The sequence below is a fragment of the Paroedura picta genome, chromosome 8 (assembly GCF_049243985.1).
Source record: "Paroedura picta isolate Pp20150507F chromosome 8, Ppicta_v3.0, whole genome shotgun sequence".
Taxonomy (NCBI): Eukaryota; Metazoa; Chordata; class Lepidosauria; order Squamata; family Gekkonidae; genus Paroedura; species Paroedura picta.
Window position 1 is genome coordinate 46,016,818 of NC_135376.1, and position 12,663 is coordinate 46,029,480.

At 41.7% G+C, this 12,663-nt stretch overlaps 1 protein-coding gene across 2 annotated transcripts in view; it reads right to left on the reverse strand.

The window, feature by feature from the left end:
* ARL3 (ARF like GTPase 3) overlaps window positions 1-12,663 on the reverse strand; it is a 50,928-nt gene that overhangs the window by 27,002 nt on the left and 11,263 nt on the right. For both annotated transcript variants that reach the window (XM_077349577.1, XM_077349578.1), the window contains exons 2-3: window positions 8,459-8,602; window positions 5,543-5,659 (exon numbers count right to left, since the gene is read on the reverse strand). In XM_077349577.1, the coding sequence (XP_077205692.1) occupies window positions 5,543-5,659; window positions 8,459-8,602 (261 nt within the window). The remainder of the gene's footprint in view (window positions 1-5,542; window positions 5,660-8,458; window positions 8,603-12,663) is intronic.

Here is a 12,663-nt window from a genome sequence, read left to right on the forward strand (position 1 = left end):
TTGGAATTGGAAGGTTGGGAACATTCCAAATTAGTAGCAGTTATCACAGCTTAAATCAGCCTTTCTCAACTTCTTTACTCTTGAGAAACCCTGAAACATTCTTCAGACTTTGAGAAACCCCATAGGTGACACGATCATGTACACGCCCACCTCAGGCCCCTCCCCCTTCCACCCTCTTCAGGCCCATCATTGGCCATTATGGGGGGGTCAATATGACCGTATATGGTCATATGGTCCATATGTTTAACAAATTTTTAAAATATATAAAAAATTAACTCCCACCATTAGGGAAGCCTTTCCAGTGCTATCAAGGAACCCCAGGGTTTCACAAAAGTCAAAGAAGACATCCAACTGCCATTTAAATTCAGTCCTGTATTGGCAAGCACAGTTTCACTGATGGACATGAATGCCAACATACCCCAATCAGGTAATGCAATTTCTGCCAAAAGGAACACAATCCATTCCATTCACTTTCAGAATAATATGGCATGTGAAGAAAATGCTGAAGAAAGTGGTGGGTGTAGTTGCTAGCTATACTGCAGCTCTGGCTGATCTTCTGCCCACTCAAATAATGAACCACCCCATGCCATAGGTGCTTATGTGAGGCGAGTGCAGAATTTGCTGACCTCCCGGCCCTTTACAATGTAGCTTGCAAAATTAAACACCATAAGTAAGAAACATATCTAAAAATTCCAGTAAACTAAGCCTGTATGATAGCCACTCAGTGAAGCACCACTGAACACTACACAGTGAAGTCTTGTCTAACTGAAAATCAGGAAGTAATAGTGTGATCTTTAGCAGAGTTGCAAACTTCAAACCCATTCGCTTCAATAAACTTAGAAGGGTGTAATTCTGCTCTGGGCTATTTGGATTTCTTCTAGCCATCAGGCTTAAATAGTATGAACCTCTGGACCTGCAGAACTGGTTATGGGTCCCAACTGTGCATATCATCCCAAAGATAACACTTGTAGTAATCTGGTATTCTGTTAAGGGATGGGCGTGAACCGCAAAAACTGAACTGATTTGCTGTCTGATGAACTGGTTCAATTCATAGTTCGTGGGCCCAGCAAACATCATTTAAAAGAACTGAGTTACTTTAAATTAGATTTTCAGAAAACCACAAAAGCAGCTAAGCAGCAGGAGCACTCCCAGCCACACAGTTGTTTTGGTCTTTCCTGTGCAATCCCTTTGAAGTTTAAAAGGACTGCACAAGAAAGCAGGAAAATGGGGAGCAACATATCCAGGATCAGGGATGGCCAGTTTTTCAACAGGGGAAGCCCCTGTTTATTGCATGGTGATCCACGAGGGCCTAGGTGCTCACCCACCCTCCCACTTTGCTGAGGATGCCCCCAACATCCAGGCTACCCAGTGGGAACTCACCCAGGAGGCCAGTGAAGGAGGAGATGCTGGCAGCAGCAAGGGGGCAACCAGCTGAGGAAGCTGGCAGCAAGGCAGAGGAAGAAGCCACAGTGAGCTGTGCAGCAGGACATGGCTGGGCTCATATCCAGACCCGAGGGTGGGGATGGGAGAGGTAGTGCTGGTGGATGAGGTGGCTGTTCCAGCCTAGGGAAAGCTGGACCCAGTAGGAAGTAGGCCAGCCATGAAGGACACCCAATCCATGCAGTCCTATGGGCTGGAACAGCATCCTTATTTCCTTTGTTGGCTCCCCTGACTCCTGGGATGGGCCCAGCCGCTATACTGCTGCTGTGGCACACAGTCACATCCCTGTGCTGGTATGCGGTTCACCTTAGCCATTTCCTCTGCTTTGCTACTGGCCTTTCAGCTGGCTGCTCCTCCTCCACTAGCCTCCGAGGCAAATTTCCTCTGGGAGGTCCGGATGTTGGGCTTCCTTTGTTGAAGCTGCACTCCAGTTGTGGGATTTAATTTATAAAGTTTAACTAACTCTGAGAGGACTCAAGAGGACAGAGTGGCTTTCTGCTCATCTGTATGATCTGTAGTAGCCTTGTTGAATTCACCCACAATAGAAAAGGAATGGGTGGGAGTTGAACATGCTGCACTTCCCCATTGGCTCCTCTCATTTCCCCCCTCTCAGAATTTCTTCTCAGAGTCCTGCCAGCAGAAAATGGTTAGAGGAAGGCTGTTTCAAGTAAAGGGATTCAGATAAAGGACTGTGTCCAATGTCACAGAGTCTACCCTTCAAAGCAGCCATTTTCTACAAGAAACTGATCTCTGTAGTCTGGAGATGAGCTGTAATTCCAAGAGGATCACCAGGTCCCACCTGGAGGCTGGCATCCCTAGCCATTAACTGGCACGAAGCCCATGAACTGCCTTAAAAATTCATGGAAATTCATGGTGATAGATCTGTCATGAAATTTGCTACACAAACAAAAAAGATTTGTCTTGAATTTGGCTTTGTGATCCAGTTTGTGCCCGACTGTAATTGTGTTACTATGATGAAATATTGGTTTCGTTCTCAACAGGGAAAGGTGTGCTTACTAAACTACCATTCCCTTAAGTACTTCCCAGCTCCCTAATGACATAATAATCAAAGCCTAACTTGTAAGAACTGTCTCAGCCGAAACTTGAGACATGCAGGCTTATGGCAACCCCACAATGTACGGCACTGCACCAATCCAGATAGGTACAGGCTAAGGGCTTCTTCCAATATCTAGAAGGCTCCATGCCAAATAGCTGCAGGTGTCTGTCTGAATATGCAATCATCCAAATATACACACCTTTTTTTGACTTCACATAGCCTCCAAATAGTACAGGTGTGGGTAAGTGAGGTATCTACCATTCAAGCACACCTGCATGTTTATGAATGTGCAATCACTTCATGCGTTAAAATATGCTTGGAGGGGCCTCTCACTTGTGTAATACTCTTCAGCTTGGAGGAAATGCAGGCATTTTTGCTAGCATGCAATGAGTCTCTTCAAGGCACACCAGGCTGATGTGGCTTCTGCATCCTAGTTTTTCCTTCAAACATTTATTACACATGGTGGGCCAGGATGGAGACCATCTAAGAAACCCTTTTCAAGGATGAAAACTTAGAAGTCAAAATGATGTCTGAGATGAACAGGCTACAAAGTAGTCTAGAAAGCCAAAGAGAGAAACAGAAGAAGAAGAGTTGGTTCTTATATGCCACTTTTCTATACCCGAAGGAGGCTCAAAGTGGCATACAGTCACCTTCCCTTTCCTCTCCCCACAACAGACACCTTGTGAGGTGGGTGAGGCTGAGAGAGCCCTGATATCACTGCTCGGTCAGAACAGTTTTATCAGTGCCGTGGCGAGCCCAAAGTCACCCAACTGGCTGCATGTGGGGGAGTGCAGAATCAAACCAGGCATGCCAGATCAGAAGTCCGTACTCCTAACCACTACACCAAACAGGTGAGAAAATGGGTGCAAGTTCAAAAACTCATTTTATGTGTACTGCCCTAATCTGCGTGTACAGATCTGAAGGTCACTTATGCAGATGGTTCATTCCTGCCTCTTTCCTACTTCAAGAGCCCACTAAGATACTCAAAAAGCTGATCATCTGTTTTGCTGATGAAGTCTCTTGCACCAGAGGAAATTCCACCACTGCTATGAAGGAACTGAATTGCAGCTATACTATATTAGATAAGTTGTAGCAGCTGTCAGTGCAGAAAGCATATAGGATTACCCGGGTAGGGTATCTTTGATTCCTGTGTGGTTTTAAGCAATGATTCCTTCACCTCAGCTCTTACTTGCAGTATGCTTTTTCCAAGCATTTTGAAGCTTTACCTAAGGTTTTACCAAAATATATAGCATTTTGGAAGCAAGCAGTCTCGCGGCTGCTTAGTTTGTTTGTTTGTTTTTCACAAAAGCTTTACAGAGTCTACATTACAAAGCTGTGTCATATATACGCCAAACATTATTTTTGAAGAGCACATCTTCTCTTTGTGTAGGGGCTTGTCTTTTGTACGGTTGTCCCCTAGGAAAGAGACCATCAACATCACCACCTTCTGTTCATTTGACAATCATACTGATAATTTCCACACTAGATCTTTCTGCCAGAATAAGTATAATCTGCTCATTCACATATTACAGAGAATTCAGATGGTGTTATTAACAAAAATTAGCATTCTATAGTTTCCCCTGTAGATATCCAGTTTTTTTTACAGACCAAGATTGTGTTTTTTTGACATAAAGAAAAAACACACACACCTGAAGACCAGCCTTTCAGATGGTGACTGGTTAAGCACAAGAAATTCATCTGCCACAAAAGTTGTCGGGAAGGCAGCTGGTAACAGTTTCTTTCACTCACTGTTTTCTCTTATGAATGAAATTGGCATGATCAGTTCCCCTTTAATAACATTAAATGGTAGAATTATGTGCAGAAGCCTGTTGTCTACCTGTGCCCTTAGCAAGTAACATAAATAATTCTCACTCCCTCCTCACAATAACAGAAGCATGAGGGAAGGAGTAGAGGGGTGCTCTAGAGAAGAAGGTGTGCCACCTCTTCCTTTTTCTCTTCAGTCTAGCAGGCGGTTTCTACAGGCTGAAACCATGCAGTTATTCCCCACTATCTGCCTCCAGGCCAGCCAGCCAGCAGCATCCTCACAGGAGCCCCAGGGGGAGGGGGGGGGGGACAAAGACACACAGGAGTTGGAGAGTCTTAGGTGTTGGACAGAGCAATAAGCATGCCTGGAAGTGAAGTGGAGAGAGGAGGGTAAGAACCACTGATGAACTGTAGGTACAGTGGAAACAGAAGCAGCAGTGCATGTCTGGGAAATGCACCTCACATTCTCCGTAGCTGCCTTTGGCCCATTTGTTTGACAGGAAAGACCTTCATTTTGGTTTTGCACTGGAGAGTAAATATGCTAACTAAAATGAAATAATGAGAATTATTTTTGCTTAGGAATGCTAAGACAGAGGGACAGGACTGAGAGATTGTAATAGGGGAATACCAGGATGACCTTCCTGGATTTTAAATCTCCAGCAACCTTTGCCAATGTACTTTCAAGCTTTTCTACAAAATCTTAACTGCTTGAAAAATCAGTAAGTAAATTTCTCAGGATTCTAATAAAATCACCACATTCTGCACTGTACAATCCAGCACACCTAAAACTGAATGCCTTTCTATGTTAGGCAGTAAATTCAACATCCTGAATTATACCTGGAAACCAAACTTCTGCGGCAGTCGGTAAATGGTATCTGCAAAATATGACAGACAACTGAACCCCACAAAATTGGGTTCTCAGTCTGCAATGTGGCTGAACTTTAGCAGCACCTTTTCCTGCCCATGTAGCAGGGCACTGTGGAGAGAAAAGGATTGGGATGTAATGACCCAACCTTGTAATTTTGGTGATGCTTTTCAGTCCAAAACACTGAGTTATTTTAAAGGCGTGGCTACACCAAACAGAACTGTCACGTAGCATGCAGTTAAAAATAAATGTTTCTGCAGATTTCATAATTCACATATACATGGTGGATTTGTAAAAGTGTGCACACTGGTTGCTGTAAAACAAATGTCTTTAATAGTGATTAAGAATGTCACATTACTTAACTGTTAGGGTCAATGTGCTATTAAAGGTAGCACTCAGTGCTGGCCCATACTTACCAGGATATCAGTATTCTCAAAATAATTCCTCCAGTACGGCCTGATCTTCCTCTGTCCCCCAATGTCCCATACATTCAGCTTGAAGCCTTGTGACTGCACGCTTTTAATGTTAAAACCCTGTAGCAAAGCAAATGATAAAGCACAGCTAGTGTTAACTTGATGGCTGGCCCCTGATTCTCAGGCACACACCATTCACAGCTTATATATCACATGCCTTGAAACCCTAACAAGATAAGGGCCTGTGTTGCTATTCAGATGGATTGGCTGTGGGCAAGGTGAAGGATACAACAGCCTTGCATGGATCAGGGTCTGCTTCTGTCAAAGCTATAAAGATGTATGTTGCAGCTCATAACAGGAAAGGAGAGTGCAGTGGGAGGTGAAGGAACAATGCAGATAAGGAGAAAAAGCACAAGGCTGCAAGAAGCGGGCTTCAGTGCTTGAAAGCTGAGCCCAGTGTGCAGACTAACAAGAAGCAGAAGTCTGTATGTGAGTTGATATGAGAAAACTAGAAGCAACAGCTGCACTTCTGAAGGGCCCATTTCATCAATTAAAGCTCCAAATGAAAGGGGTGTGTAACTGGAAAAACAGGATGTGGTGTGGGCTGGCAATGAACTGGCCTACATTACAGGGGATTGGCTCTGCACTTGGATTCTGAGGGTGGGCTTTTGCTCTGGGGCATCGAAGTTATCTCAAAGGCAATGTGCTCAGTCTGGAAAGAGAGCCAGCCTGACACAATCTCGAGCACCACCCACTGGCCAGCTGTGGAATGGTGTCATTTGGATATCAATGCAAACTGTAATCCTGGACAAAATCCTTGTGTGCATGTGCATGTGTAGAGGACTGAAGGCTGATTCATGGTTCACTTTTAATGTACACACATTACACAGTACTGAAGTATATTGTGGTGAATTACAATTGATTTTAGCTTACCAGCTGGGGGTTCACAACCTCAATGTGGTTTAAAATATACAAATATATATATACAAATATATACAAATATATATATATATATATATATATATATATATAGAGAGAGAGAGAGAGAGAGAGAGAGAGAGAGAGAGAGAGAGAGAGAGAGAGAGAGAGAGAGAGAGAGAGAGAGAATATGCTTCATATTTTACCAATTCATTGAGTATACAAACTGGGTGTACAGCATGTACATGATAGTATCTTAACTTGCAAAACAGTACAAAATACAAGTCCCTGAGGTCGCACAAATGTGAGAACATCATGACGAAGAAGAAGAGTTGGTTCTTATATGCCGCTTTTCCCTACCCGAAGGAGGCTCAAAGTGGCTTACAGTCGCCTTCCCATTCCTCTCCTCGAGGACAAACTTTTTTTTAATTCTAGGTATAAGCTTGTGTGCACGCACACTTCTTCAAATATATAGAAACAGAAATCACCAACCATTATGTATGGGTAGAGGACGACAGCAGTGTTGCCATGAAGGGCTAATTGAAGTAATTTGGATTAAGGTGGTTTGCTAGAACTGTGAATAGCAGCAAATTGGCATACAGCATTATAAAAGTGTGTACAAGCATATATGAGAACTGAAAGATGCTAGAGAGGGTAGTGGGATAAGAAACCAATTTCTCTGTTAAACCCTGGGAAGTTGTATGTGACCACTAGTGGGGTTCTGTCTTGCAACAGTTTTTTCTGGGCACCATTCTAAACTTTGTTAATTTGTTTTTTGACTTCATTAAGTGAATATTTTAGTTCCCAAAAGGTTTGTTGTAGTGAGATCTCTGTAGGATTGGAAGAGATGTGGCTGCGTAGAGCCTGGCTGTTTACAATGGATGGTTTGGTATGGTTAGGATGGCAGGTGGAGGCATGTAAATATGTTTGTCAGTCTGTAGGCTTCCGGTATAAGGTGTTGTCTAAGCATCCATTGTGTATTTTTTACAGAAGTATCCAGAAAATGTATTTCTTGCCTACATTAAACCGCCTGTTGGTCTTAAAGGTGCTACTAGACTCACATTTTGTTCTGCTGCTTCAGAGCAACACAACTACTCCTGTGAATCTATCTACAAAAAATATTATATTGGCATATGGCATCTATAAGTGGTTTATTTATTTTTAAAGATGAAAGTTGCTTGTGCTTTTGGTCCCATGACCATAAAATAAATGTTCTTCCACCAAAAGAAATGATTTCCTCTGGATTTACGACAACAGGTTGAAACTGAAGTCTAGTCTGAACTCTGAAAAATAGAGTGGCACAGAATACATCCAACAAAACCATGGCTTATCATAATGAGAAGAAGCCTGAGGGATCCATGGGCTTGTACAGAAATATTTGTTGCTTTCTCTCCTAGTATATGGCTTAGAAAGTAATAATTCCCTCTTTTATGGCAAACCATAATTTGTGCTCAAGTCGGAATCCCAGTCATGGCTCAGCTAAGACACACTGTCAAACCATCTTTTAATTAGACTAAGGCTACAATCCAAACAGCACTTTCCTTGGAGTAAGCCTTGAGTAGACCTGCTTAGGATTGCTCTCTAACTATAGTTACTCTGTCAGAATATAGGCCACTTCAGCTAGATCTGTCAAAACAGGATGGTTTTCAGCTCCTAAGCATAGTTACATCCTTCCACCTCCATAGAAATCAGTGGATTTAGAAGGATGTAACTTTGCTTAGCACTGCACTGTCAGTTTATTAACTGAACCAAGCCTACAGTTTGTTCTCTTCTCTCTAAAACAGGACTAAATCACAATTTCCAAGCTTGGTTTGGAGTGAAGAGAATAAACCATACCTTTATTATTCAGGCCTAGTCACTAACTATGGTTTGCTATGAAAGCCAAACTGTGTGTGACTGATGGCCCATTCAACTTGCTTCTGTTTGTAACCTCAGTTCATTCTTCCCAAACAGTGGATTGGGATGTTCAATGTCTGGCAGACCAAAAGTATTCTTCCTTACCTGTGTTGGAGTGATGTGGGTGATATCTTCTGATGCCAGTTGTTTCAGGAGGGTGGTTTTGCCCGCATTATCCAATCCCAGGAGGAGGATTCTTACCTCCTGATCTGGCGCACTCTTCAATTTACGCAGAATTGACAGCAAACCCTGCATCAGCCAAAAAGATGGGAGATGTATCTTGCCAAGTACAGTGGCAATTGTTAATCTTAATTATTTATTATTCATGAAAGCACCTCGAATATATTTGTCATATGCATAAATATGTGTTTGTAAATTCACAGACAAAAAGAAGAGGAGGAAATTTTGAGAGAATAGATGTTATACTCAGGATAAGACAAAAAGAAGCAAATGAAAGCAAAATCTAATCAATATTTTAAAATTATATATATATATATATATATATATATATATATATATATATATATATATATATATATATATATATATATATATATATATATATATAAATCAAGTAGCTATAAAGAAAGAAATGCAAGATGAGTATAAATTAATTTCTTAAGGCAGGCTAAAGAGGGCATCTGAATACCTAAGGGGAGGGGGAGAGTTCTATGCAAAAGGGGTCACAAACACACAGAGAAGAGGTTTAGTAGAAAAATGAGCATTTGGTGAACAGAAAGACTAAGGAAGTGAAAACAATGAAAGCACTAAAGAAAGGCATGAGCATGAAGAGACTCAGAGTTTAGAAAAAGTTTAAATTTAATGCAGAACTGAAGAAGCCAGTGAAAAGAAACATATCTTCATATTGTATTTACAAGGTACTTTAAATTACTGGGCGATATAATTAAAAAAAAAACTATTCCCAGGCCAGAAACTTACAAGCAACCAATGTATTAAGAATATTAAAAGTGGCCATAAGTATTGGGGCCAGGGGGGCAAACAAAAATTAATAAGGAAAGATTCTGAAGTAAAAACTACAGTAGCATAAAATGTATTTAAAAAACACAAGGTAGGACAAGTGGGTTTCTGAAAGAAAAGAGAACAGAAAAGATGGCTGTTAAGAGGAAGAGAGTTCCAAGCAGAAGAAGCAGTCAGAGCAGACTGCTGCAGGTGACAGTGCCGAGAAAGGCTTTCCTGAAAGTTGGGAGATCTTTAGGAACAATGTGGGATGCAGCAGTAGAAGGAATTAGCCAAAATTGCCTGCCCCATCTCATTTAGAAGTCTCTGAAGAGCTAATACAAAAGGTCCTGCCAAATCCCCCAAGTTCCTGTATTTAATATCATGCAATTTCTGAGGATTTCCCAAGCCTCTATGGTGGCTTTTTATGATGTGCAAAGGGCTGCAAGGAAGTGGCAAAAATCCCTTCCACAAAATTGCTTCATTTGAGGTTCTATGGATCCACCTTATAACAAGGCATTAAAGTGTGATGAAAGAAAAAATGTGCAGAAGAGTTGGGAACAGAGGTAACAGGCAGAGATAGAAAGACTGGGAAGCAAAACCTTATAATAATACATGTGTTACAGTGAAAGTCTGATGAAGGGATTTAGCATTATTGGTAGACAAGAATGGATTGATTTTAGAAATATTATACAGAGGGAACCCAGAAACCTTTGCCAGAGATTTGAGGTAAGCTGAGGAAAAATGGAGAAAGAGGAAAAAGAGTACAAGTTCTTAATATGATTTTCCATACATGAGATCCACACTTTTGGTATTCCATAAATTATGGTAGAAGGTCATATATACATAAAGATCCTACAAATTAATCTCCTTTTCACCTCTTCTCATTTGGAGTTCATCTTTCTACCTCATGAAGCCTCCCTGCTGTTAGGATCCTCTATAAATGCCAGTATAATTAATATATGTAAAAAATATTGAGCTACATCATGCTGGATTTCAAGATTTGAAAAAGCACAGAATTTCAGGCAAGCTATTGAATGAACCAGACAAACCCTTCTTATATAAAAACCTGCAATCCATATCACCCTCTCTTAGTTGCTACAAGCCACAGCATGAACTCCTTACCTAGTAATGATTCTGATTATCCCAAGCCCCTTGTATTTATCCTCTGAACCATTCTGGGCAAATGAGACATCAGCATTTTCTGGATTTAGCTCTTGCAAACATCCCAATTCTGTGCATTGTGTGACTAAGAAAAGTTCAGCAGATTTCAGACTCTCGAGCTGAGAGTCCTTTTCAGCGTTTGGAAACAGAATACGCCTGTGAATTTATTTGCAAGGCAAAAGTGCTGGAAATAATGGTGTTCACTGGTGGTGCAAGAGCTCAAAACACCTGTGCTGTTATGAAAGAAGTATCAGCTGAAGGGGCATGCTGGGAACTAATATGTGAATATGTTCAAGCTGTTCATTACAGCCTTATAAGATCAACCAGAATGTCCACTGGATGAGTCAAAGGACCTGTTTTCCATTTCAAGTTTGGCCAGTGTTCTGTGACATCTGCAGGTTTACGTGTTCCCTCCCAGAATCTGTTTCCGCATCCTGTAGACCTACTCTAAAATTCTCAAAACAATCCTATACAAAATTTCACCCTTCTAAGCTTAGTGACTTGAACTGATATGGAAGGCTGTAATTTAGGATTGTACTGTTAATTATCTATCAGAACCAATACTGATATAGGTGCTGAAATACTCATTGGATACAAACTAGTAACTCACATAACCTGGGAAAGTTTATATACATAATCTGGGAAAGTAATAAATAATAATTAAAGTATAATAATATTCAAATTACAAGTCATTCATCAAATGCCTTGTAACTATTTACCCAATTCCACTACTTTCAGCCACATTTGCAGTACTTATTGACAACAGCAAACTGCATTCTTTCCACCTTGTCTTTACCCCTCATTCCATTCAGGCACCTTCATGAGGCTTAAGACAAAGAACCAGAGCTTTTCCTCGAAAGAGGATATGCAGTATTGGTATATCAGGACAAAGAGGAACGTAGACAATCTATAGAAATGGCTTGAAACTCTGTTCATAGAATTCCTTGATTCCTAAGAAACATTTCAAAGATCAATAATGCCAATGTGCTTTGAGAGACCAGCACAGTCTCTACCACATGGCCATGATGGAAGCCAGACAGGTATGGATCTAAGGCCGAAGTTTCCTCCAAAAACACCAGAAGCTGGTCCACCGTGGCCCGCTCCACTACCTTGCCCAGAAACGTAAGATGTGAGACTGGGCGGTAGGTGGCGGGGTCCTGCGGGCGCAGTGATAGTTTTCTCAGGAGAGGGTGGACCACTGCCTACTTAAGCCCTTCAGGGAACTGTCCCGATGTTAGGGAGAAGTTCACAATCTCCCTCAAAGGGCCTCCTATCCGCCTGTTGCCCAATTTGAGCAGCCAGGACGAGCAGGGATCTAAGGGGCAAGTGGTTGCTCACACTGAACCCAGCAATTTGTCCACTTTGGTTAACGAGAGAATTAACTGGTTCTAGTCCGACCCTTTGGGACAAAAGAAACCAACTCTGCTCTGCTCCATCTTCTGTATGACAGCCCTTCAAGCATTTGAAGATGGTTATCATATCACCTCTTAGTCATCTTCTCTCCAGGCTAAACAGACCAAGCTCCCTCAACCTTTCTTCATACAGCTTGGTCTCCAAACCCCTCACCATCTTCGTAGACTTCCGCTAGACATGCTTCAATTTACCTACAACTTTCTTCAGTTGTGGTGCCCAAAACCGAACACAGTACTCCAAGTGAGGTCTTACCAGAGCGGAGTAAAGTGGTAACATCACCTCTTGTGATCTGGACACTATACTTCTTTTAATACAGCCCAAAATCCTGTTTACCTTTTTAGCCACCAAGTCACACTGTTTACTCATGTTCAGTGCATGGTCTACTAAGACCCCCAGATTATTTTCACATGTTCCACTGCCAAGACAAGTCTCACCCATCCTATAGTGATGCATATAATTTTTCTTACCTAAATGAAGAACTTTAAATGTATCACTATTGAAATTCATTTTAGCCCAGTTCTCTAGCCTGCCAAGATCATCCTGTATTCTGATTCTTTCTGGTATGTTTGCTACTTCTTTTCATTTCGTGTCAGCTGCAAATTTAATGTACCTTAATTTTTCCTTCATCCATCCAAATCATTTATAAACTAGCTTCAAAGCCCATTCCTAAGAACGGGCTCTGAATGGGTCCCCTCCCCTGGCCCCTGGCCAGGCATCTTAAGGTGGCTTTGGGCCGTAGCTCGCAGCCAAATCAAGTGGGGCAGGTGGGGGCTGGG